At 39.3% G+C, this 26,190-nt stretch overlaps 1 protein-coding gene across 4 annotated transcripts in view; it reads right to left on the bottom strand.

The window, feature by feature from the left end:
- Positions 1-1,126: 1,126 nt before the first annotated feature.
- Positions 1,127-26,190, bottom strand: part of LOC140484567 (serine/threonine-protein phosphatase 2B catalytic subunit beta isoform) — a 121,393-nt gene continuing 96,329 nt past the window's right edge. For 2 of the 4 annotated variants that reach the window (XM_072582949.1, XM_072582953.1), the window contains exons 11-14: positions 25,721-25,802; positions 24,960-25,057; positions 8,117-8,146; positions 1,127-2,736 (exon numbers count right to left, since the gene is read on the bottom strand). In XM_072582949.1, the coding sequence (XP_072439050.1) occupies positions 2,558-2,736; positions 8,117-8,146; positions 24,960-25,057; positions 25,721-25,802 (389 nt within the window). In that variant the 3' untranslated portion in view covers positions 1,127-2,557. Of the gene's footprint in view, positions 2,737-8,116; positions 8,147-23,982; positions 24,276-24,959; positions 25,058-25,720; positions 25,803-26,190 lie in introns of those variants that run through there. The other 2 variants (XM_072582951.1, XM_072582952.1) reach the window with 2 other exon arrangements.

The following is a 26,190-nucleotide window of genomic DNA, read 5'->3' as shown; positions in this document are numbered from 1 at the left end:
CATCTCATCATCTACTGACTTTATCTTTTAGTTTCCTCTTCAGGTTCCAAGCATATCCTGCACTGTGAATGTTCGACCAACTCCTGTTTTTCCAAAACAAAACCTCGGCATCAATCCAAAAGAGGGATCTTTAGACAAGTAAAGACTTGCATTTATATTATTTCCCTGACCTCAGGATACTGCAAAGCATTTTATAGCTAATAACATCAATTTGATGTTTAATCACTTTTAATATAGCAAATATGTCAGCCACAGCAGGATCACAGCAGCAATGACTTGCTAAATACCAACTAATCTGGTTTTATATTTGGCTGCGGGATAAATATTCACAGTCACCAGGGAGAATTTTCCTCCTTCAGTATTAATGCCAACAGATATTTACATGCACCTCACTGAGTGGACACCGACTTCAGTTTAATGCTCCATCTTTCATGCAGCACCTTCAGTATGCATTAGAATGTTAAATGAGACTAAGACTGAAGCATGTAGAACTGGACTTGAACTCTGAGGTGACTCGGTGGCAAGTGTGTTATCAACTGGACCAAGGTTGACACTTAGCTACTTTTGCAAAGTAAGACCATGAGATTCTCTTGTTAGAATGTTTTGGAGATCCAGCGATATTCTCAATGTCGGCCAAAGCTAATACCCACAGCACAGCATGAAGGATACTGAATGAAAGTGGAATGTTCAGAGAAACTATTTCCATGATTGTTAACAACTTGTGAACAAAAAAAAAAGTTAATTCAAATTAAACTTCTTTAAGTCAATTCAAATGAAAAATAAGATTGTAAGTAGTAAATTTAAAACTTCATTGTAATTAGACAACAAACATCAAATGCAAAGCTGATTAATTTGAGTGGAGCCAGGAAAGGGATAAAAAGGAGAAAATCTGCTTTCTCATCACCACTGGGCAGGAAACATTTCATGCAAGACAATGAATATATCTGTAACACTTAGCACGCAATGAAGGGGCCAGGGTATTTTAAGTAATTGAATTCTAATCAAATCAATGCAAGGAGACTGACCGAATAGTCCATATACTCTGAGGGGCTGTGCAGCATCTGGTTTGCTTCCGATGAAGGAATTTTATGATTTCCAACAGGGGCGAAAGAATAAATCCACACTGTCCGGTAAAAGCCGTGGCCCATACACAACATTTATTGTGTACCATCTTAGAAAATATTTAAATATGTCAGAGCAAGTGTACAGCTTCCAGCTGAGACAGACTTATGTACATGTGCTCATGGCAAACAAAGAGGGGAGACAATTACTTTTCTTTCCCATGATGATGTTTCGAGTTTGGTGGGCGAGGGATTGAGAAATGGATCTGGTTGCAAGTGCATTAAAATGCAGCCAAGTACTGTGACAATCAATATTGTTATCAATCAAATAAAACATTAACTTTTTGACACAATGTATTTGAACAGAGCAATATTATAAAAAAAAATTCACATGCAACCTTGATTTGACACTGCCACCACGATCCTGGTTTTAAACTGGACAATAGCTTGCATCGCATAAACAGAAACATGTCAAAACGCCTGAAGCTCTTCCACCCTGGGGGTTGGTGCAATATAAGCCAATCGAATACTCACAATGCACTAAAAAGGTACCCATTACATTTATGCAACCCTAGGATGCTGTCCTGTACATAATAGGTCTAATATATTAAATATCTGCAAAATGAAAAAAACATGCATACACAAATTACACAGCTAAGCTTTACAGACTTGATATGAATCAAATGTCTTTTCACAATGTACAAAATCCAATTTAAAGTACCTTTCAATTAACATTGTGTGTGGGCTAGTAATTCAAAATAAGGTTAAAACTTAAAAAGGGGCCAGAAATGTAAATTTAACAAAAGCTGGGGTCTATGGGCCAGTGTCCTTCTGGGTTAAATAGCTTTGGTTTCTTTTAAAGCAAGAAACATTTCTACAAACTAGAATGCAGCAATTGTAGCACAGGCTTAATAACGTCCGATAGAAGGAATAAAGCTGAGGTCAGCATGTTATCAGGCCTTGCCATCCAATAGATTTATTTTTGGCATTTTCTAAATTTAAAATACATAATTTTGCAGCCTCAGAATTACTTTTTAAGACCATTCTACCATTTAAAAACTTGTCTTTAGTAGACATCATTATGAAACAATGTTCAGCAATAAATAGTGGCTCTTCAGCATTAATTAGGGTTTCTGTTCAAATTTTGATTGGAATCAACTAAAGCTATTCAACAAAGATTGTAAACTTAACAGGTGTTGAAGTCGATGGGCGTGAGATGCTATTCTAGACGTGATTTAGTGAAAACAGTTATGCCTTTCCAAGGGTCCAGAAGTCTTGAGTATATGCTGCATGCACATGAATCTTCATCTACCACAGGCCGTTCTCTCAAAAGCAGGATGGCTTTACCATATCTGATCATTTAAAAGTCACCAAATTTGTTCAGTCGTTCAAAAAAACATATGGATAGATCGCTTTGGCCAAGAAACTGAAGCCATTTCAGAAGCTGTGATTCAGGGAGATCTCAGGCAATGAGAGAATGATAAGGGGAGAGACAGTCACTGTATGTTGCTGTTGCCAGTTCCATTGTTCTCGTTAGTATTTGACGCATTCACAGAGTTGATGCCATCTTGCTGGGTAGCATCCTTCCTTGGAGGCATTCGCTCATTAATCCTGTCCAGCCCTTTAGCTTCTTCAAAACTACAGATTTTGTGTTGTGGTGAGAATCCTCGGATTGCTTAATGAAATACAGAATAAATGAATGAGTGGTGGAAATGGGACAAAGTAGATTTCTTATAAGCAAAAAAAAATGGTCAGCTCAATATCAGAGGTAATGGCGTTTTAAAAATTTAATGTGTATTCAGTGAAACATTTCTGTCCCTCATTCACCAACATAAATCTGTTGCCAGACAGTTCTCCATTTTACAGGACAGAAATAGGAGACTGAATACCTGAAGAAACTACAGAGCACCAAAATCCTTACGAAGCAAACTATCAGAGGACAATCAGAAAAAGCTACAGTTCGTATAAGGGATGAATTTCCCTGTATGTTGGGGTAGTGATCTGCGTCTGTCCTGCTAGGTACAGCAAAACAGTCGGAAAATCAAATAAGAAATTTGACAGACAGCAACATAAAGTCCAGCATCTAAAAACTGACATTTGATTCATCTTGTGGCCAGTGAGACCAGGATTCTTCTTTACTGGATCTGGTACAGTTTTCGTCTTTTTTCACAGTTTGAAGAAAATATCAAGTGCATGAATAAGTTCACTTTTAATTAATTTTCTTTTGCTTTTGCAATCAGAATTCAAGCCAATCTTCGGGATCAAATTTCCAAATATATGCCAATAACTGGAAGCCTCCCCACCATTTTTTTTGCTGACTGGAACCTATTGTAACATCAGACCCAGATCAGTCTTCAGGAAGGAGGGGGGAGGAATGGAAGCTCATCACTTCCAACAAATAATTTTAATTAAAAGACGACTATGTTGGTGAGTTTGATTTCCAATAACTTTACTCAAAAGATGACTTTTGAGCTAAAAGTATACTTTTAAAGAGTTACAATGCAATCATGTGAAATGGCTGGCTCCATTATTGTTTGACTGCTGTTTAAGGACTTGTCAGAGCTTATAGACTAATACACAAGAATTTGCTACATAAGAATTTGAAAGATACTTTGCTTTTTGATTAATGTATCAATCTCCATGCCAAATCTAAGTCAATACCACATTTAACAATGATAAAAGTTTATTTTAAATTAGTTTGTCACAGGAAAATAAGCTCTCTCGAATACAGTGCTGTTACCTTAGCTGTTAACTTACTTGAAGACAGCTGAAAATATCAACACCAAGCCCTTTAATCAGAGGGCCTGCATGAAATTTGCAGTTTTAAGTCAATCACTATTAATCTTGCACAACCAGGCAGATGCGTTGTGAACACTAATATACATATATAAAGACAAAGGAGCAACCTTATTGTTCACAGACTGTAAGCAAGCTGAAGGCCTATTTCATTGCAGCTCTCAGTAAGGAGACCACAGAAAGCTTATTTGGAAATTCTTGGCTAATTTCTTAGAGCCAAGAACGGATGGATTAATTTGTTCAAGCATTCACAATTTAAACAACTACATCTTTAAATGAATTCATAAAATGCACAAATTCAACCATAATTTATAAGTATGAATGGAAACTGCCTCATAAGACACAGGAGCAGAAGTAAACCTTCTATCCCATTGAGTCTGCCATTCAATGGCTAATTTGATACTCAACTCCATTTTCCTACATTATCCCCAAATCTTCAATCTACTAACCCATTTAAAAATCAGTCTACCTGGTAAAAATCAGCCTTGGTAAAAAAGATGCCACAGATTCTCTAACCAAAGAAATTCTTCCTCATTTCTGTCTTAAATAGGTGACCTGCCAGTCTGAGATTATGCCCTCTGATGCTAGATTCTCACATAAAGGGAAACAACTATCCTGTCAATCCCCTAAGAATCTTCTACTTCAGTAATGTCATCGCTCATCCTTCCAAACTCCAGTGACTCCAGGCCTAACCAACTCAAATGCTTCTTATAAGTCATTTCTTCCATGGCCAGAGTCAACCCACTAAAACTTCTCTGGACCACCAGTATAAATTTTTCTTTAGATAAGGGGCCCAAAACTGTTCACAGTATTCCAGCTGTGATCTGACTAGTGCTTTGCATAGCTTTAGAAAGGCTTCCACATTTTTATTCCATTCCCTTTGAAATAAAAGCCAACATTCCATATTGTTTCTCTGTTGTGTACTCTGGAGCCTTCCCTAATTAGCATTCAGCTCCTCTATTCGTCCCATCAATGTGCATAATCTCATTTTCCTTTTGGCATATTTTCACCATTCACTTAACCTGTCTAAATCCCTTTGCATCCTCACCACTTGCCCTCCCACAGGCAAGGTGAATTGGCCATGCTAAATTGCCCGTAGTGTTAGGTAGGGGGTGAATGTAGGGGCATAGGTGGGTTGCGCTTCGGCGGGTCGGTGTGGACTTGTTGGGCTGAAGGACCTGTTTCCACACTGTGATGTAATCTAATCTAATATCTTTGCGCCATTTGCAAACATGGAGATTGCACACTTTCCTCAACCAAGTCATTACTATATATATTAAAATGAATTGTGGCCCCAACATCAATCTCTACAGCAATACAGGTTGCCACCCTAAAATGCCCCCATATCCAAACGTGTACCCTAAAATTCTAGTGATTGCTGGGCCTCTTACTGAGATATTTGTATCATCGATAGTCACAGGTGAGGTGCTGGAAGATTGGAGGTTGGCTAACGTGGTGCGCTGTTTAAGAAGGGTGGTAAAGACAAGCCAGGGAATTATAGACCAGTGAGCCCGACGTTAGTGGTTGGCAAGTTGTTGGAGTGAATCCTGAGGGACAGGATGTTCATGTATTTGGAAAGGTATGGACTGATTCGGGATAGTTAACATGGCTTTATGCGTGGGAAATCATATCTCTCAAACTCGATTGAGTTTTTTGAAGTAACAGAGAGGATTGATGAGGGCAGAGCAATGGATGTGATCTATATGGACTTCAGTAAGGTGTTCGACAAGGTTCCCTATGGGAGACTGGTTAGCAAGGTTAGATCTCATGGAATACAGGGAGAACTCGCCATTTGGATCCAGAATTGGCTCAAAGACAGAGGGTGGTGGAGGGTTGTTTTTCAGACTGGAGGCCTGTGACCAGTGAAGTACCACAAGGATCGGTGCTGGGTCCTCTACTTTTCATCATTTATATAAATGATTTGGATGTGGTATAGTTAGGTATAGTTAGTAAGTTTGCAGATGACACCAAAATTGGCGGTGTAGTGGACAGCGAAGAAGGTTACTTCAGATTACAATGGGATTATGGGCCAATGGGCTGAGAAGTGGCAGATAGAGTTTAACTTGGATAAATGCGAGGTGCTGTATTTTGGGAAAGCAAATCTTAGCAGAACTTATACACTTAATGGTAAGGTCCTAAGGAGTGCTGCTGAACAAAGACACCTTGGAGTGCAGGTTCATAGCTCCTTGAAAGTGGAGTTGCAGGTAGATAGGATAGTGAAGGCGGCGTTTGGTATGCTTCCCTTTACTGGTCAGAGTACTGAGTACAGGAGTTGGGAGGTCGCAGTTGTACAGGACATTGGTTAGGCCACTGTTGGAATGTGTGCGCAATTCTAGTCTCCTTCTGCTTGAAAAGAGGTTGTGAAACTTGAAAGGGTTCAGAAAAGATTTACAAGGATGTTGCTAGGGTTGGAGAATTTGAGCTATAGGGAGACGTTGAATACATTAGATTAGATTCCCTACAGTGTGGAAACAAGCCCTTTGACCCAACCAGTCCACACCGACCCTCACCAAATAGGCTGGGGCTGTTTTCCCTGGAGCATTGGAGGCTAAGGGGTGACCTTATAGAGGTTTATAAAATCATGCGGGGCATGGATAGGATAAATAGACAAAGTCTTTTCCCGGGAGTGGGGGAGTCCAGTACTCGAGGGCATAGGTTTAGGGTGAGGGGGGAAAGATATAAAAGAGACCTAAGGGGCAACATTTTCACTCAGAGGATGGTACGTGTATGGAATGAGCTGCCAGAGGAAGTGGTGGAGGCTGGTACAATTGTAACATTTAAAAAGGCATCTGGATGGGTATATGAATAGGAAGGGTTTGGAGGGATATGGGCCAGGTGCTGGCAGGTGGGACTAGATTGAGTTGGGATATCTGGGCGGCATGGATGAGTTGGATCGAAGGTTCTGTTTCCGTGCTATATATCACTATGACTCTAATTAGCCAGTTCTCTATCCATGCTAACAGACTACTCCCAACACCACTGGTTCTTACCTGAGTAAGGTTAAGTAGTCTAACTTGTGATATGTTTTTCACTGTGTTTTGGAAATTTACATACATTACATCTACTAGTTCTCCCTTCATCCAGCCTTCTCCATCCTCAAAAGACTTCTATTAACTTCGTCAGGCATGAAGCAAGCTACAAGGGCTCTGCTTGACTATATTATGCATTTCTTGATGTTCTGTTACATTCTTTATAATAGGCTCAAATCTTTACCCACTAACACGTGTTAAGCTAACTGGTTTACCTTTTGTTTTCCTCCAGTCTCATTCTCTAAAGAGCCTAACTTCACTTTGTCTTCTCTTCCTTTCTATAAAGAAGCACATTGAATCCCTATTTACCCTCTATATTTCGTCCCCCAGATTTTGGTTTTTAAAAAGTTCCTCAATCTTCTACTTTACCACTAATCTTTGCCATACTGTATGTTTTTTTCCATTCAAGGTGTGACTCTTGTCAACTTCTTTGGTTGACCACGATAGCGCTTTATCTCCATTTCTAGAATCCTTCTTCACTCCTCGTTGGGAGTCATGAACTATTTTCCTCTTGCCCCTTCTAACGCTCATTTGAATGCTACAGATTTATGAATCCATAAATATTACATCATTCAATACATGGTGTGCCTGAGCTCGGCCACTCCCTGGACCAGTTCATGGGCAGGAGGATGATCTGTACTTTTTTGTAAACATCTTAGAACAATCTTGAACCATCTGCTTTTGAAACAAGTAGGAATGAGCATTTCTGAGGCAAAGATCGGAAAGAGACCAATGAGATCATCCAAATTAGTTCCAAGGGGAAAAAAAAAAGATTGCTGGAATAGGAAATCATCCTTCAGCTCACTTACTACCAAGATGGTGGTGCATTTGTCTTTAAGAATCTAACAAACATGCAAATTGTTTCAGCACTCATGCAGTAACTTCAAACACTGGAAAGACTGCACTCTAACATGCAGAACTTAAACTAATGAAACATGCTCCATATAAATTGACAAGCTTGTTAAAGAAATTATTCATCTATCAACTCACTTCCACAATATCACCTCATACAAGGTAATGCAGACAGTGAGATGACTAAACCTAACTCACCTTTACAAAAGGAAAAACACAATATTCCTCAAAACAATTCTCTATTCACAATAAACGTGAATGAGAGACCAATTCAATTTCTGTTGTGCAAGTTAAGATCCATCCAAAATCTACATCATTTTCACCCCATATCCCCAGAATTCTGCCATTTATCTCTGAATTCTGACACACTGGGCGTACCTTCATCAGTCTCAATTGCCTCAATTGTGGCTGTACAGAAGTGAGCAGTTGCATGCAAAAATGAATGAGAGAGATGAGTAGCGTAGTATTTCATAGAAATAGTAAGGAACAAACAGCAGCATAACATTATTCCCCAGACAGAACCATAATTAACTCCAGATTCAGGGCGGCAGCTTTAGTATGCAAAAGTGTTAATACACAACACAGGAAATAGAAATTTCAGCAGTGTACAATTTATCATTTGTTCAAAGCATAGATGATACTGGCACTGTAATGCAAAACAATATGGATATCAATCAATTCAGTTCTTACTTTGGTTTTGCTTTTTATCTTGGCTCGAGAGAAAAAGAACAGATCACAGCTCATGCATAATTTTATATTGTAATGGACATGTAACAAAGCATTGTTGGTGTGGAGAAGGATTAATATCTGAAAATCAGTTTATGTATAAAACACTCATGCCAGCACCTGAGTAACTCAGAATGAAGCAAACTTTACACACCCAGAAATCTGCACCAAGATTGGAAAAACCTTTACATGTGACAGCTGCAACATGAATACAGAATTGGCTGACTGATAGGAAAGAGAGAGTAATGTTTGGTGGATATTTTTCAGGCTGAGGAAGGTTTGTACTGGAGTTTCCCAGAGGTTGTTAACAAGATTCTTGCTTTTCCTGATATATATTAGTGATTTGGATCTTGGTCTGCAGAGCACAATTTCAGAGTTTACAGATGATATGAAACTCAAAAGTATTATAAACTGTGGGTAAAGCAGAGGAGAACCTTGAAGTGCAGAAGTGGAAGAACATGGACAAACAACATAAAATAGGGGACACAATTCTAAAGAGGTTGGAGGAGCGGAGGAACCTGGGTGCATGTGTGGACAGATCACTGAAGATAGCAGGACATGGCGAAGACAGTAGTTAAAAAAAAGTGTTCTCATTAATAGGGGCAAAGAGAGAGAGAGATAGGAAGACACCATTCTCCATTTTCAAAGGATCAAGAATAAAACGGCTCAGATTTAAAGTGATTTGTGACAAAAAACAAATGTAATGTGAAAAAATCTTTCTTACACAAGTGTACTGCCTGGAGGTGTGGTTGGAAGCAGCTTCAACTGGGGCATTCAAGCGCATATTGGACATTATTTAAAAAGAAACAATGTGCAAGGGTATGGGGAAAAGTCTGGAGAATGGCACTGAGTTATTCCCCTCAACTGGACAGCCCATGTAGATATCAGATGGCAGATACCAATTAAAATCAGAATCACAGAAGTGTTAAGTATGAAAATTGGTTGAGAAGAAAACTCGGCCAGATCTTTGAGAGAGATTGATTGGGGCATTGGTTGCACTGATTCTGAGCTATAAAAATCTGCAAGTTGAAAGGTCTAAGAAGAAGAACAAACACAGGAATTTATAGACAAGCCAAATAATTTTGTCTCAAGCATTTGTCAATTCCATCTATCTGATTTTTGATACATTTTTATCCCTCAAACATTTGTGGATTATTTCTACCTTTGTTAATGTGAAGTATATCACTAAATTCCATTTCAGACATCCACTGATAAGCATCCTTTTAGATAAAGTTTCCTCCACTAAATCAAACTGCCTCAGATGTAAACTCAGAGGGGCTGGCAAGAACGCAAAAATATCCAGGATTAATGATTTTGTTGTTCAATTTCAATCTTGCCCTGTCCCAACTTCAAAACAGGGGTAGTGGAACAACGATGTTATACTCAGAACTGGGATTCAATAATCCAAAAGATAAAGAGGACTGCTGAAAAATAATCAATTCAACTGTTTCACAGTGGGAATGTCAACACTGCAGGTAAGAAAGCCCAAGAGTAATGTGATGACTTCAGCTGTAAACAAATATTCTACTAATCCAACAGATGCAACAATTTAGTCAGCTCATACCCAATCTGGGATAGCCCCTTTCAATTTCTGTGTAAAAATCCCAAACTTATCTTGTGTATTATTTCTATCCCAATCCTTAGAAAAAATATTCAACTTTTATATCTTTATCTAAACTTTCACCCTCGCCATAAACACTCTGGTAGCTTTTCAGTTCCTCACTCAATTGGCCATCCTCCACATTCTGCAAGTTATTCACCCTTGGAGGCATCACACTTGATGTTTAACCTAGACAGTGTCCATAAATCAGGAAAAGGATTCTAATTATCCAATGCAAGAAGCATCTGCAGCTTTCAAAGAGGTCTTGATTCAAGTTTTTTATCCACTTGCACTATTCTTATAAAATATACAAACATCTGTTTCAATGAGGAAAACCTGCATGATTAAACACATCACAATGCAGCCACAAAACAGTGTCAAGTTAGAATGGATATGGACTGAAATGGCAAAGTAAGTCAAATTTTGCTTTCACCAAGCCAGTGAGCTCCCTCTAACATTATTCAGCTTCCATTATCAGGGTCTCTTGCCTTTTAAATGCAAATACACACCATGTCCTTGTAACCCAGGGCACTGCCTCATCTACCTCAGCAATATTATCTCTAGATTCTAACTCAATTTGCCACTCCAGAAATTATTTGCACTTTATTCAGCACCATTTGTGAAATCAGGCAATCCCAGGACACTTTACAGCCAATCAGGTAAGGAGTGAAAAGACACCACTGTTATAATACAGGAAAACATGGCAACTAATTACTATATAGCAAGGTCCCTCAAAAGAGTAATGACACACATGCCCAGACAATTTTTTTTTGTGATATTTACTGAGGGGTAGATACTGCCCAACACACCAGGAGAACTTCTCTTCTTTTTTTCAGATCAGATCACGGGTCCTTTTACAACTCCCCACTTGGCAGAAAGTATTGTTTTGTGTCTCATAGTCAGTATATGTTTGAAGGTCATGCTCATGATATTATCAGTGTACCATAGCAGTATTATTCACACAGCAGGTACAAATACCGTGTTGGAGGTAAAGCTCTGAACCATGGTGGCAGATCAGAGTTTTGGCCTATAGTTTGTGCGCAAAACTGCTGAGATACTCTAAGAGAGAGGAGAGTTCCACTATGAAACCACAGTATTTCCTCAATTACATTTAACTATTTATTTGATATGATTTCATTCAGATTGCTGTGCTTCGTTTTAGTCCCTCAGCCCAAGCGGAATAGAAATGGCGACATGATTTGGGGGATAATTTACACCTCTTTAGGAAGCTTTAAGATGTAGCAACTAGGGCAACATATGGAAACTGAGTGTCATCACTCTGGATTATTAATTGGATTGAGGTTACCTAAGTGTTGTCTGATTATTCAAGGTCAAAGTGGATTTTAACCCTCAAATTGGCGTACTGGGAAGACTGATGAACTGCAAATGATATACCTTTATTCACAAAAAGGGTGTGAAAATAAACCCAAAAATTACAGTCCTTTTAATTTAATCTTTGTGTTGGGGAAACTTTGAGAAACAATTATTCAGGACAAAATGAGTAGTCACTTGGCCAGCATGGACTTAACAGGAAACTGCATTTGACTAAAACTGCATTTTGATGAAAGGCCAGAGATTGACGAGAGTAATGCTGTTCGTATGGTACGCATAGATTTCCAAAAGGGACTCGTTTAGACTCGTATAAGAAATTGGCTGACTAACAGGTCAGCAGATTAATTGCTGTTTTCCAGAGAGGGGGATGCTCCGGTTAATAGAATTCCTTGGGCATCGGTACTTGGAAACAAGTTGAGAGAATGTAGAATTGTAAATCATGCAGGATGCCAGGATTTAGCATTAGAGTATAGAATACAAGAGCTTGTAAATTATGTTTAACTTCAACTCTGGTTTGGCCTCAAGTGGAGTTAATACACCACGTTCTAGGCACTACATCTTAGCAAGGATGCAAAAGGTATTGCAGAAGCATTTCACAAAAATGGTTTCAGGGATGAGGAATCATTCACAGAGCCAACAACTCAATAAAGCAAATTCTCTTCACTCTTCTCTTAAGAGCCAATGGTTTTGAATTAATAGCCTTTGGATACTGAGTGACTCAGATGGAGGCTAATTTATCTCTGCCTACTCACTCCAAAACGTTCATCTTACTTAAGATCACCTCACAACTGAAGTCACTCATTCTTGCTAACATCCTGGTCAGCATCCTCTACCTTTCGCTGAAGTATGCTCAGAATCAGCCTCAATACTTTAGCGGAGGCCAAACCAGTGTAATTTGTTCCTCAATTTATGGATTTGTGGGATTCATATGCTTCTTAAACCATGTTCTCAAATTGTCCTGGACTTTAGGGACAAGGGATTGAGGGTTGAGGGAGATGGTATTATCACTAAACGAGCAATCCATGGAACCTGGCTCCAGGAATATGGGTTTGAATCCCAGCACTGCAAATAGTGAAACTGGATTTCAATCAGTAAATCTGGAATTAAAAATGAATCTAGTGGTGACCACAAAGTCATTGTCAATTGATGTAAAATGCCCCCTGTCCCTCTAATTCCTTTAGGAAAGAAAAATCTGTCTTCATATGGTCTGGCCTATACACAACTTCAGATCTACAGCAATGTGGCTGACTCTTGAATGCCCTCTGTAATGACCTAGAAGCTGCTCAGTTTTGTCTAATCTTTATGAAATCTGATAGTAGGAATGAAATGGGATAAGACAGCAAGTATTAACCTGCTACAGGAAGTGACCTTACTGAGATCTGGGGTCTTGTATCGAAATTAGGAGATCTGATGCAATCTAGTTAATCCAGTAAGTTATGTATGATTGCGACATTCACAATGGCCCAGAAATCATCAAATACACATACAGCTGGGTAGATTTTGTCCTAGGAATGCTCAACATAGATTCTGGATCTTTTGAAATAAACAGTGTACAATATATAATAAATGACATAACCTTAGCAGAACCAGCATGCAGAAGAATCTAGGAATTTAGGTCTACAGTTCCCTGGAAGTAGCAACAAGATGATACGGTGGTCAAGCTGGCATAAGGCAAGCTTGCCTTCATCACCACGGCATAGAGTACAAAAATTGGCAAGTCATGTTGCAGCTGTACAACAATTAAGTTAGGCCACATTTGAATACTGTGGACAGTGCTGGTTGCCACACTACCAGAAGAATGTGGAGGGTTTGGAGAAGATACTGAAAGTTCACCAGGATGTTGCAAGTTTTGAAGGATATCAGCGAATGAGGGACTCGACAAACTTTCTTTGTTTTCACTTGAACACCAAAGGACGAATGGCCACCCGATAGAAGTTAACAAAGTCATGAGAGGCATGGATAGAATGGACAGTGGAAATCATTTTCCTTGGAGTAGAAATATTACTAGGGGATATGGGGATAAGTGAAAGGGGGTCAAGCTTAAAGATGTGACAGGCAAGAGTTTTTTTTATATAAACACAGAGGGTGGTGGAATGAGCTGCCAGAGGTAGTGGAGGAGACAGACAATAGCAACATTTAAAAGGCATCTTCACAGATACATGAATAGTTAGGGACTCGGGATTATGGATAGCATAGAGGCAAAAGGCTTAGTTTAGAAAGACACAGTCTTGGTTGGCCAATGGGCCTATTCTGGCACTGTACTGTTCTTTATCCTTGTTTGGTGAAGTTTCAGCTTCAAGAGCAAGGAAGCACCCTGCTGAATAATCAGCTGAGATTGCAGTAGGGGGTAATCAGTACTTCTCTAAGCTAAGCACAACTTGGAAGAAGAACTGAGGTTGGCAAGAGCATAGAATGAATTTTAGGTATGGAACTTTGAATTTTTTTTTCCCCCCAGTCGTGGGACACTAACGGGGCCAGCATCAATTACCTGTCCCTAGTTACCCGCCTTTCTGAACTGCTGCAGTTTGCGCTGTAAGTAGATCCACAATGTCATTTGGGAGGGAACTCCAAGATTTTTGTCCATCAACACTGAAGGTATGGTGATAAATTTCCACATCAAGTAGTGAACTGCTTGCAAGTGGCAGTGTTCCCATGTACCTGATGCCCTTGTCCTTGGTCATGGGTTTGGAAGGTGCTGTTAATGAATTTTTGGTGAATTTCTGCAGTGCACGTTGCAGATGATACACACTACTGCCACTGAACTTTAGTAGTAAAGAGTGGTTGGTTATGGATGTGCAATCAATAAGGCTGCATTTGTCCTGGATGGTGTCAAGCTTGAAGGTTGTTGGAGTTGCAGAGATCCAGGCAAGTGAATAGCATTCCCTCACACTCCTGACGCAGAGGTTTGTAATCACACCTGACAGGTTGATGAGGAAATATCTACACTCATTCCATTACAACATATTAGATTTACATGTTAGTCCTCGACAAGGGCACCTCAACACAAATATAAAGATAGAAGAGTACAGTCTCTTAAAATTAAAACTCTGTTTACGACATGCAAAACAGTTCATTGTAAATCAGGGTCTGTGACATTGCAGCAACTGTTTTATAGATGAAATTGCTGGCACTAAAGCTATTGGGACCAACATGATTTTACATAAAAAATGCTTTTGATTCAAAGGAGGTGGCTTTAAGTTTCCACATATTTAAAAAGCAAGTTCATTTAGTTGTGCCAACAGAGAATTATTCCACGTTAGGGAGCTTTTGCGATTGGTTAATGTCACATTGCGAACTAAGTTTTAATTAAAATAGATTTATCAGCTATTAAAGCTGATAGTTTATCAAATAAATTGCAAAAGCTGCACGATGGGAAACAAAAGGAAAGATTAGTAACATACTTTATAGATATATCGACTGGTTTTCTTTAAAAACACAGCTGAATGCTCAGTTAAAGGCAGAGAGGCCTTACTGATCATCTAGCTATGCATTTTCAATATTTCTTGTATTTGTCCAATTACCATATGGGCACATTTAGTTCTGGGAAGCTAATATTGCCTGAGCAAATGTTTTTGTCCATCACTTCTAAAACTCTCCATTTTTGTTATACGAATGCTGCAGCCTATTTCACTAACTACTCCAGTAAGCAACATCCCACATACAGGGGAATACAGGCTTTGCTTGTACCAGACACCACAGTACAGGAAGAGTCATACTGGCACTGTTCCTCAAGGGGAGAAAACATCTTCAATGTCCACATTATCAATTTCATTTAGCATTTGATATATCTCAATCAGATTCCCTCTCCCTCCCAAATTCTTCTGAACTCTAGCGAATACAAGCCCAAACTATTCAATCACTCCTCGTACAACAGCCCTTTCATCCTTGGAATCAACCTGGTGAATCTCTATTAAACTACCTCTCGTGCCACCACATCCTTCCCCAAATAGAGATCAAAACTGGACACTATTCCAGGTGCGATCTCACCAACACCTTATATAATAACAACACTTCTTTACTTTTATACTCCAGACCCTTTGCAATGAATGCCAGGATTCCACTTGCCTTTAAGTTGTAACTACATACCCACTTTGTGATTCATGTTCAAAAACACCTACATCCCTCTGCACTGACGCATTTTGAATTGGCTTCTCATTTAAAGTAATAATAACTTGCCCTGACATTTTTCCAGCCAAAATGGACAACCTTGCATTTATTTTAAACTGTTTCAATCTCATGGGTTTGGTGCTTTTTTTTTGCCCCCAAGATTTCAAATAGCTTTCAAGGACAAAGTATTACAAAAGCAAATTTTATTTCCACTGATCAGTGAGTAGAACATAACACTGGCAGCAAAGCAGAGGGGAATATTTGGGGCAAGAGAAACTAGATATGGAGACTCAGCAGGTCAAGATGGCACCTTGAAACAGAGTTAAGGTACCAACTTCATATCAAAACTGGATACCAAGTCGAAATGTTAATTCTATATTTCTGTCCGCAGTGATTACAGATATTCTTCATTGTTCCAGATGCTACATAATATTCTGGAAACAACCATCATTAGGACACCTGTATGCAATTCAAATCAGTTTGTTCCTTTCCAGCCAACTCCCAATCCCTGACTTCTCCTCTTTGCTCGGGTACAGTTCTGTGGGTGATATACCTCACCCAGGTTACTTCAACACATGGACGAATGCAGACAAACTTTGACATAATAGGATTATTAAATCGAAGAGGGAGTGATCACAGGCAAGTCCATTCCCCCTCACCTCTGGAGTTGACAATCTGGACTAATCTGGACTACTGAGCAGAATGACAGGCAATGGATCAACTGCATAAAAATCTGCATTAAATTCATGAAGAATCAGAAGTTGAACATGGGTATTTCCATGTGTACTGCTAAGCCAAGTCTAAAACATTTGATATATTTCATAGAATTTTTGAAGAAAATCTAAATTTAGAAGGCAAACCCAGGGTGTTCCTTACAAGTATAGCACATTCACCTAGTTTTTTATTTGTTAATTTAGTGAATAAAATGAACAACACCCACTGTACTAGTTACATGTTTTTGCTCTGCTTTTAGGTTGCTGGGTGAGGATCAGAAAAGTAGGTGTTTTAGAGTTAGGGTTATACAGAATAAAAACAGGCCCTTCGGCCCAACTCATCCATGCTGACCAGGTTTCCAAAATTTAACTAATTCCATTTTCCTACGTTTGGCTCATATCCGTCTAAACATTTCCTATCCCTGTACCTGTCCAAATGCCTTTTAAATGTTTTAACTGTACTGCTTCTACTATTTCCTCTGGCAGCTTGTTCCATACAAGCTGTGCGAAAAGGTTGCCTCTCAGGTCCCTTTTAAATCTCTCCCCTTAGCCTTTTGCCCTCTAGTTTTGGACTCCCCTAGCCTGAGGAAAAGGTCTTGCCTATTCACCTTATCTGTGCCTGTCATGATTTTATAAATCTCTATAAGGTCACCCCTCCAAAAAAAAGTCCCAGCCTATTCCTCAAACCTTTAGTTTTGGTAACATCTTTGTAAATCTTTATTGCATCTTTTCCAGTTCAATAACATCCTTCTTACAGCAGGGCAACTAGAATTCCAAATGTTTGGCACCCTTACCTTCATTGATCAGTGCACTGAGTAAACGAGTTGGGATGTCATGTTGTGCCTGTAAAGGACTTTGGTGAGACGACTTTTTGAGTACTATGTACAGTTCTGGCTGTCCTTCTATAGGAAGAAGATTATTAAATTGGAAAAGGTGCAGCAAAGAAAACTTATTTTCCCTACGGCAGGGGAGTTCAAAACTAGTGGACATAGGTTTAAGGTGAGAGGGGAAAAGATTTAAAAGGGACTTGAGGACAACCTTTTCCTCACAAAGGGTGGTGCATATATGGAATGAGCTGCCAGAGGAAGTAGTAGATGCAGATACAATCACAACACTTAAAAGACATTTGCAGCTGAATTTCTGAATGACTGAAGGAAGTACATACTTTAAGTCTTTTGAGGAGTTCATTTAATGGCCAAAGCAACTCTGCAATATTAGAGGGGTCCAACTGCTTCATTGTGCAGTGAAAAATTCAGTCAGCAACAGGAAGAGGGCTCAGGCAACATGTGAAATGTCCTTACTGGATTAAAAAGGTAGATGCCCACCAAGAAGCTGTCCTGTACAAACAGTCTCAGTGCTCAGCCTGCTTGTTATCAGCACACAAGGTAAGCTGCAGACTCCAAAATACATCAGATGATCCGAGTGCTGTGAGAAGCAGCATAAATTAGGTTGCCAATGGTAGTACCAGTTAAGATACCCAGGGCTATTTTGCAATTCTGAGCACAGAAGACCATCCAGTTTAGTGTTTTGCCTTTGTGCGCTCTGTGGTTTAAAATCAGCTTTCCATGATGCGAATGAACCACTCTCAATCCAAACGTTAATAAGTATTATAAGGAAAGCACAGGTTTATTTCAAACCCACTACATTGATATAGAAAAGCACGTTTTCATTAAATCTGAAGTAATACATTTTAGTTTATCTAATCAAAAGAGCGTCACAAATAATGGTTTTACAACCGTGTTTTCCAACAAGGTAGATGTTCAGACAAATGTTGAAGACAGCTGGGGAGAGAACGTGCAGGTAATTAGATACTTTTAAGGTACTGAGACTCTGGACTCAGTGCAGTCCTCTAAATCAATGGTGGAAGGAGTCTAAAATTTAACCCACAATCTCACCTTTCATATCCAACTTCTCACATTGTCGGCGCTGAGTACACAGCAAAGCGGAAAAATATGCATCTTTGAAGGGTGACAATGAAAGTACAGCATGGGAAATATTTTTCAGATTTTGAAAATGAGAAGGAGATGGGAAGACCCAAGGATTCAGGGAGGCCTTCTTCGGGGAAGGCAGCTGTCGGTGAAAGTGCGTTGTCAACAATCCAAAGTGATGGGGGGAGTGCATGGAACACAGAGTAGACAGATACCAAAGGTGTGGCTACAATACACATATACAGATTAGGGAAGGAGAAGCTATAGATGGATTCGAAAGCAAGCATTGGAATCTTTAATTCTACTGGGGCGTGAGGCAACAGTGGAGTCTTCAAAGGAACAATGGCGATAATAGGCTTAAATGCAGATGAGGTCAAGCTCTTTGGTTAAACTGCAGTTGGTAGAGAGTGCAGATTAACATGGAGTAACCATGGGGGACTAATCACAAAATACTGTTCAAAATACTAACCACTCTTATCAAGATGATGTTGCATTGCCCAATATCTGCTTAAATAAATCAAAGCACAATGCAACAGATTTAGGTCTGATTTCTGACTATAAAAATCTGGAATTAAAAAATGTATAACTAGCTTTTTGCATGCTTCTACATGGTACGTTTATAATCCTGAATGCCTAAATTAAAAATTTCAAACTTTAAATAAAACAAATGTATTATATCTGATATCTGGGTTGCATCATGTTGTGTGAAATTTGGTTAACCCTTCACTACAGTCTAGCTAATCCTTGCATAATTCCAAGCAGCAAGGCCCTCCATTCATTTCTGGGAAATAGGTCAAGCATGTTGCACAGCAAACATTAGACGCAAGTCTCTGCCTGAAATCTTTAAAGCAGCTTTGAGGAACAGTTTCAATATTTGGGTCTTTATCAAGGTTGTATATACAATATAGGTTCAAATTTTATTTTCCAATAAAGGATAAAGGGTATTACTGGCAAGGCTACCAATAAATGCTCAACCCTACATACCCTCAAAATTTCTTACTAGTCCACTTCAGTTGTCAGTCAACAACTTTGATGTCAGACTGGAGTCACATAATAATGTGTTTCTTTCCTGAAACAAGAGTTCCCAGGTATGAATTAGTTGTGCATTTATTCACAATCTGACTGCTTCATTACCGTTTCTACTATTCTATTTTATAACATTCCTATGAAGCACTTTCGGAAGTTCTATTACAAAAAAATGTGTGACACATTCTTGTTATTAAACAGAGATTCGCCAATTACCACATTCTCATCATAACTGTGCACGCGTGATCTTCACATCTCCATTCCTGCACCCTTGATAACTCTTCTTTTAAAAATCTATTATGGATTAAGCTTTGATGTTGCTTCATGCCACAGCTCCTGAAAATATATATGTGTGCCTTGGCAACTGGTAAGCATGTCAAGTTAATCATGTGGAGAAGTGCCTGGGCTCCACGTGCTCATCAAGGTTGTGAACATACAGAGTGAGGTTCAGAGACAGATACATGAGCTGTCAGTCAGGTTGCTCTTTCCAAAGAAAGCGGAGGCCATGGATTTCCAGATTGGTGGTGCTGGAAGAGCACAGCAGTTCAGGCAGCATCCAAGTAGCTTCGAAATCTACGTTTCGGGCAAAAGCCCTTCATCAGGAATAAAGGCAGTGAGCCTGAAGCGTGGAGAGATAAGCTAGAGGAGGGTGGGGGTGGGGAGAAAGTAGCATAGAGTACAATGGGTGAGTGGGGGAGGGGATGAAGGTGATAGGTCAAGGAGGAGAGGGTGAAGAGGATAGGTGGAAAAGAAGATAGGCAGGTAGGACAAGTCAAGGGGACAGTTAATGAGCTGGAAGTTCAGAACTAGGGTGAGGTGGGGGAAAGGGGAAATGAGGAAGCTGTTGAAGTCCACATTGATGCCCTGGGGTTGAAGTGTTCCGAGGCGGAAGATGAGGCGTTCTTCCTCCAGGTGTCTGGTGGTGAGGGAGCGGCGGTGAGGGAGGCCCAGGACCTCCATGTCCTCGGCAGAGTGGGAGGGGGAGTTGAAATGTTGGGCCACGGGGCGGTTTGGTTGATTGGTGCGGGTGTCCCGGAGATGTTCCCTAAAGCACTCTGCTAGGAGGCGTCCAGTCTCCCCAATGTAGAGGAAACCGCATCGGGAGCAACGGATACAATAAATGATATTAGTGGATGTGCAGGTAAAACTTTGATGGATGTGGAAGGCTCCTTTAGGGCCTTGGATAGAGGTGAGGGAGGAGGTGTGGGCGCAGGTGACGCCTGGAGGAAGAACGCCTCGTCTTCTGCCTCGGAACACTTCAACCCCAGAGCATCAATGTGGATTTCAACAGTTTCCTCATTTCCCTTTCCCCCACCTCATCCTAATTCTGAACTTCCAGCTCAGTAACTGTCCCCTTGACTTGTCCGGACTTGTCCTACCTGCCTATCTTCTTTTCCACCTATCCACTCCACCCTCTCCTCCTTGACCTATCACCTTCATCCCCTCCCCCACTCACCCACTGTACTCTATACTACTTTCTCCCCACCCCCAACCTCCTCTAGCTTATCTCTCCATGCTTCAGGCTCACTACCTTTATTCCTGATGAAGGGCTTTTGCCCGAAACGTTGATTTCGAAGCTACTTGGATGCTGCCTGAACTGCTGTGCTCTTCCAGCACCACTAATCCAGAATCTGCAGTCATTGTTTTTACCGCCATGGTTTCCAGCAAAGGCGGAGAGAAGATTAGAGTAAGGTTAATGATCATTTCATTTGCCAAAGTAAAGAACCCATGTGAGCAAGTATAATATTTTCATTATTTTGCAAGACGACAATTTGTACCAAACATAACGATTTTTAACTCTATGGATGTAAAATAAAGTAGCTCCAAAATGTCCTCATCCAACCAAGTGATTTCCTTCTCCATCCTCAAAAAGATTACAACTCTGGCAGATGACATGGAGAATGAAATTGATCTCTGCTAAAAGTGCAGAATGAGTCTGGTGCATAATGGTAGTCAGTTTTATATCTTGTTCAATTTTCTTGATCATTAACCTCAATTGAAAAGAAAACTGGGCTTAGTGAATACCATGATGTGGAGGTGCTGTTGTTGGATGGGATGGACAAAATTAAAAATCTCACAACACCAGGTTATAGTCCAACAGGTTTATTTGGAAGCTGAAGTTACCTGAAGGAGCAATGCTGTGAAAGCTAGTACTTCCAGATAAACCTGTTGGACTATAACCTGGTGTTGTGAGATTTTTTAAACTTGGAGAATGCCTGATTGTTTACATTATTAATGAAGGCCAACTTTGAATTTAAAACATCTCATTTAAAATATCGAGGGGCATAATGTTTGCTCTGTGTAACCAGGAGGTGCAAATAGATAATGTACTGTTTTTAACAATTCTATCATGGGATGTCAACACTTTATTATTTCATGACATATCATAGCCAAACCCTAATTACCCTTGAACAGTGTGTTGTTCAGCCATTTCAGTGGACAGTTAAGAGTCAACCACATTGCTAAGAGCCTGGAGTCACTGTAGGCCAGTCCTGGCAAGAACAGCCAATTTCCTTCCCTAAAGGACATGAATGAACCATATAGAGGTTTTTGAGGAAAGAAATTGACAGCATTATAGGTACTCTTCTGGAGATTAATGTACAATTCTAGATTTCATTAATTGAATTTAAATTTGACAGCTGCCAAGCTGATATCTGAACCAGTGTTCCCAGAGCATTAACAAGGCCACTGGATTACAATTTTCTTCGCACGACTCAACAATTTCCCTCTCAGCCTAGATCAATTCCATGTGCAATATTTGTTGCCTGAAGAAACTGATGCTCTGAACTGATGTACTGAAGCATATAACCTAACTTACCACCAAGGAACTCAAGTTCTAAATGGAACACTGACAAAATGCCTTTAGAAGTAGAATACAAATGTCAGAGATATGAAACAAAATCAAAGTGCTGGAAAACTTGGCAAGTTGGGCAGTACAAGTGCAGAGAGAAACAAAACTAACGTTTTGTTATGACCTTTTCAGAGCCAAAGATTACTATTGGATGTGAAACATTAATCTGTTGCTCTCTCCACAGATGCTGCTAGACCTTTCTCAGTACTTCATTTTTCTTGCTAAATTTCCTTCCTTTCCAAACACTAAATAAACTAATTTGACTCTCAAATCAAAGTTAGCCAATTATGTAAGAGAACAGAAAAGATTTGATCTGCACAGTTGAATGATCACCACACTACAAAAATCAATGAAACAACTACTGAGTCTAGAAACGTGTATTTTCAAAGATGTACCAGTGTGATTACTCAGGGTTCAGTACTATAATGATGGCACGTGAAAGTTTCCATCACATGTACAAATTATATATGATTTAAATGTTTCTAATTGAATTTACCGAAATCCAAACTTTTTAAGAACATACTTTTCTGTGAAAGAACACTTGTGTGAACAATCATTATGCAGCACTGGGATGAAATATTAGTGCCTCATGTCAAGAAGTGACTTTACATAGATGCCACAAAATCCTGAGATCTTACAACAATCTATCACTGTCAACAGTCTGCTAGGAAACTGACCAAACGAGAATACAATTAATCTTACCTCAGTTGTTGATAAACTTTAAAAGCCCATAATATGGGATGAGGGTAGTAATCACTTTGAAAGGCAAGGGTTAGGCATGAAAACACAGCAAATGATTTTGAAAGACAGACTGTGCTTGATGAAATTAATTAGTTGATAAAATTAAGTTATAGAGATAACACATTGGAAAATACGTATCCATAAAAATCAAAGACATTTAATAACTTGTAACAAAAAAGTCTTAAGTGACTATAGCTAGTCAGGCTACAAAATTGGAAAGCAAATACAAGTCAAAATTTGGGATAATTAGATATTTTTTTCAGATTGCTGAGATGTGGCTATCAGGCAACTGGGATTTCCATTATCCATTTACAGTACTGACTTGCACCTGGGGTGTAGAAGAAATACTGTAAAGGTTTGTTGAGTATACTAACTTAGGCATCAATGCAAACTATTGTGAAGACCACAAATAGGTGGCAATGAACAGAAATATGACAGATGCAACTCAGTACAATGAAATAACTGATACATTTTTGAAAATAGTGAAAGATAAACATGCTAAGCCAGCAAGATCCTAAACAGATTGCAAAACTGATAGATGTAACAGAGCAGACAGATTTTTAAAAGGTGGAAGATTGTAGGTAGCAAAGGCCATAGATTGGCAAATTCATTTCATTAAATTAAACCCACTGCCCATGTATTTAAAAGCAAGAGAACAATATGACAGGGACAACGTAGAAGGATATCAGAATCAAAGGGTTCAGAAAGAATTATACCAAATGAGAGATTATAACAACGCCAAAAGATTCTAAAACTGTTTACTTTTCCAGCTGAACAAAGGTTGAGAACAACCTATTAAAAGTTTGAAAAGCAATGAGAGGTGATTATGACACGAATGATAATAGACCGCTATAACTGTTTGGTAAATCAATTAATTAGGGGCCGAAAAGATATCAACAGGACAAATGGAGAAGTCAGAATAATTTGTTTCTCACAGAGGACTATTACAATATAGAATATTTCACAAGTAGCTAATGAGGCAAAGACATTACAAAGTGTAACACAATCTCAGTATTTTAATAAGGAAAAAATATGATGATAATGGGTAAGAATGAGGAAATAGAGTTAGGGTAGGCAGTTTTGGTTCAGCAACTCATATCAGCAGTCACTCATTCTTTTGTTGTCATACATACTCAAATATTGAATTTGATTCCAGATGAACTTTCAAAATATTTTGGGCCCCTTCCTCCCAGTGTTGCAAAGTATTTGAATCAAACCAGTTTGCAGTTGGAATTCCATAGGCTATTTTTATTTTGAAATAAAACAAGTATGAACACTCAAAGGAAGTTTAATCACAAGCCAATGCTGGGATGAGTTTCCTCCCATTCAATTGCAATGGTGTCAAAAAGACTTGATCACAATTTCAAACACTCACTCTTACACAACCAAGCATCTTAAGTCCCAATATGAATTAACAGACTCCACAATATTTCCTGAAAAGATACTTCTGGAAAGTTACACAGACATAACTACTTCTAACATTGATGCACAGAGCCACAGAAGACTGTTTTATCTGTGGAGGAAGGAAAAGCACGTTACAAGATCTGAAGACAATTCAAGCAAGCGGAGTGAACATGCATACACAGTACACAAATAGGAACAGAGGATAAATACTTTGGTGCCATTTCATGGGGTATATGTGATATACTCCATGCTTACTGTGCCTCATTTATTGGTTTTCTCAAGTTAAGACTGAATATCATAGAATGATCGTAAACAAATTGACTTCTAGTAATAGGACATGGCCTGTAAAATATTTGTGCTCTTTTCACTGAAGCTTGGTTTTGTTTGGTCATGGTCACCTGAAGTCAACAGGATATGCAGCCTGACTGTTTATGAGACTAAGAGCTGTGGTTTACACGATTTAAATTATTTGGATGTCTGAATTTACAACATACAAGGCAGCTCTCCTAAAATAGTCACCTTTAAAAATACCCCCGACCTGAAGAAGCATCTAAGCAAAAGCAAAGGTCAGGAAATAAAACATGACCAATATTTAGCTTTGATATCTGATATGTAGACCTTGGTTAGCGTGCATTCATATTGCCTGGTTACATGTAACAGTGCTTAGGTCAGCCACTGAGACAGGAGCTAAAAAGCATCACAAACTCCCAGCATGCATTAGGTGCAGTGCTAGTGAAACAGTGAGATATGCCCCAATCCACTTGAGGCACAGGAAGAGGCAATGCATCATTACCACTTTGTAGGGTCTGTCGTCCTCCTGCCAACACCCCGCTTGGTAACATTCCGGTGGGAGTTAATCCCTTCAGTGTCAGCACACTCTCACTCTCCTCTCTGTAAATGTGAAACATGGAGAATATTATGCAGAAGTTCTGAATACAAAGGAAATAAATTCTGCCTAATATAAACAGAGGTGAGAAACTGCTACCTAAATAACCACAACAACATCCCTCTGACCCTCACGTGTTGTTGAAGATTTAGATCCATGAAATTACCAATTTTCACCTGAAAGTAACTGCCAAATTCAATGACACTATTCAACAGTATGAAGTTTCCAGGGAGGGTGGCAAGTGGTGCAGTGCTGTGAACTGCAGACCACTGAATCCCAATCAGGTTGTGATCGGGTTGAATACTCCCTCCCCAGCCAACATTGCAATAAGATCTATTCCAGAGTTTGCACTGTGATCAGGAAAGCAGTGACTTATGAACATCCAATTCAATACCACACCTTACACTCCAATTATTCATTAAGCCAAGATCGGAGCAGGGAGACATTTGCTATCTTATAAATCCAATAAAACAATGGGTTTACAAAATAATTAGCAAAACCACTGTAGATTCTAGAGACACCAAGCCATATAAAACGTTAAGTGATTAATAACCAAAAGGTTTGATCAAGGTGTTCTTTAAAAGCTTTCCTTAAGAGGACTTATTGAAATAGATGCTCACATTTGGTTCTTACACTATGAACAATTAGAAGACAAAAGGAATTCTCACCTGAGAACAGAAAATACTCTGGCCATTTTGCCAATTGCTCGAATCTTGTTCCTAATGATCTCCTTCCGAGCTGCAGCTGTACCTATTTAAAAAATAAACCACACTTGAAGCTTAGAGTAATACAGCATGGAAGTAGACTCTTCAGTCCAACTAGTCCATGAAAACCACGTTCCCAAATCAAAATCATCCCACCTGTCTGCATTGGCCCATATCCCTCCAAACCTTTCCTATTCATGTACTTATCCAAATGTCCTTTAAGTGTTGTAACTGTATCTGCATCCACCATTTCTTCTGGCTGTTCATTCTATACATCAACCACTAAAACAAAAAGTTGCCCCTCTCATCTTTTTTACATCTTTCTCCTCTCACCTTAAACATGCATCGCCTACCATAAAGCCAATTTTGTATTTAATTTGCTAGCTCTCCCTGAATCCCATGTGATCTAACTTTACTAGTTAGTCTACCATGCA

The sequence above is a fragment of the Chiloscyllium punctatum genome, chromosome 13 (genome assembly GCF_047496795.1).
Source record: "Chiloscyllium punctatum isolate Juve2018m chromosome 13, sChiPun1.3, whole genome shotgun sequence".
Classification (NCBI taxonomy): domain Eukaryota; kingdom Metazoa; phylum Chordata; class Chondrichthyes; order Orectolobiformes; family Hemiscylliidae; genus Chiloscyllium; species Chiloscyllium punctatum.
This window is presented reverse-complemented; position numbering and strand designations above follow the sequence as displayed.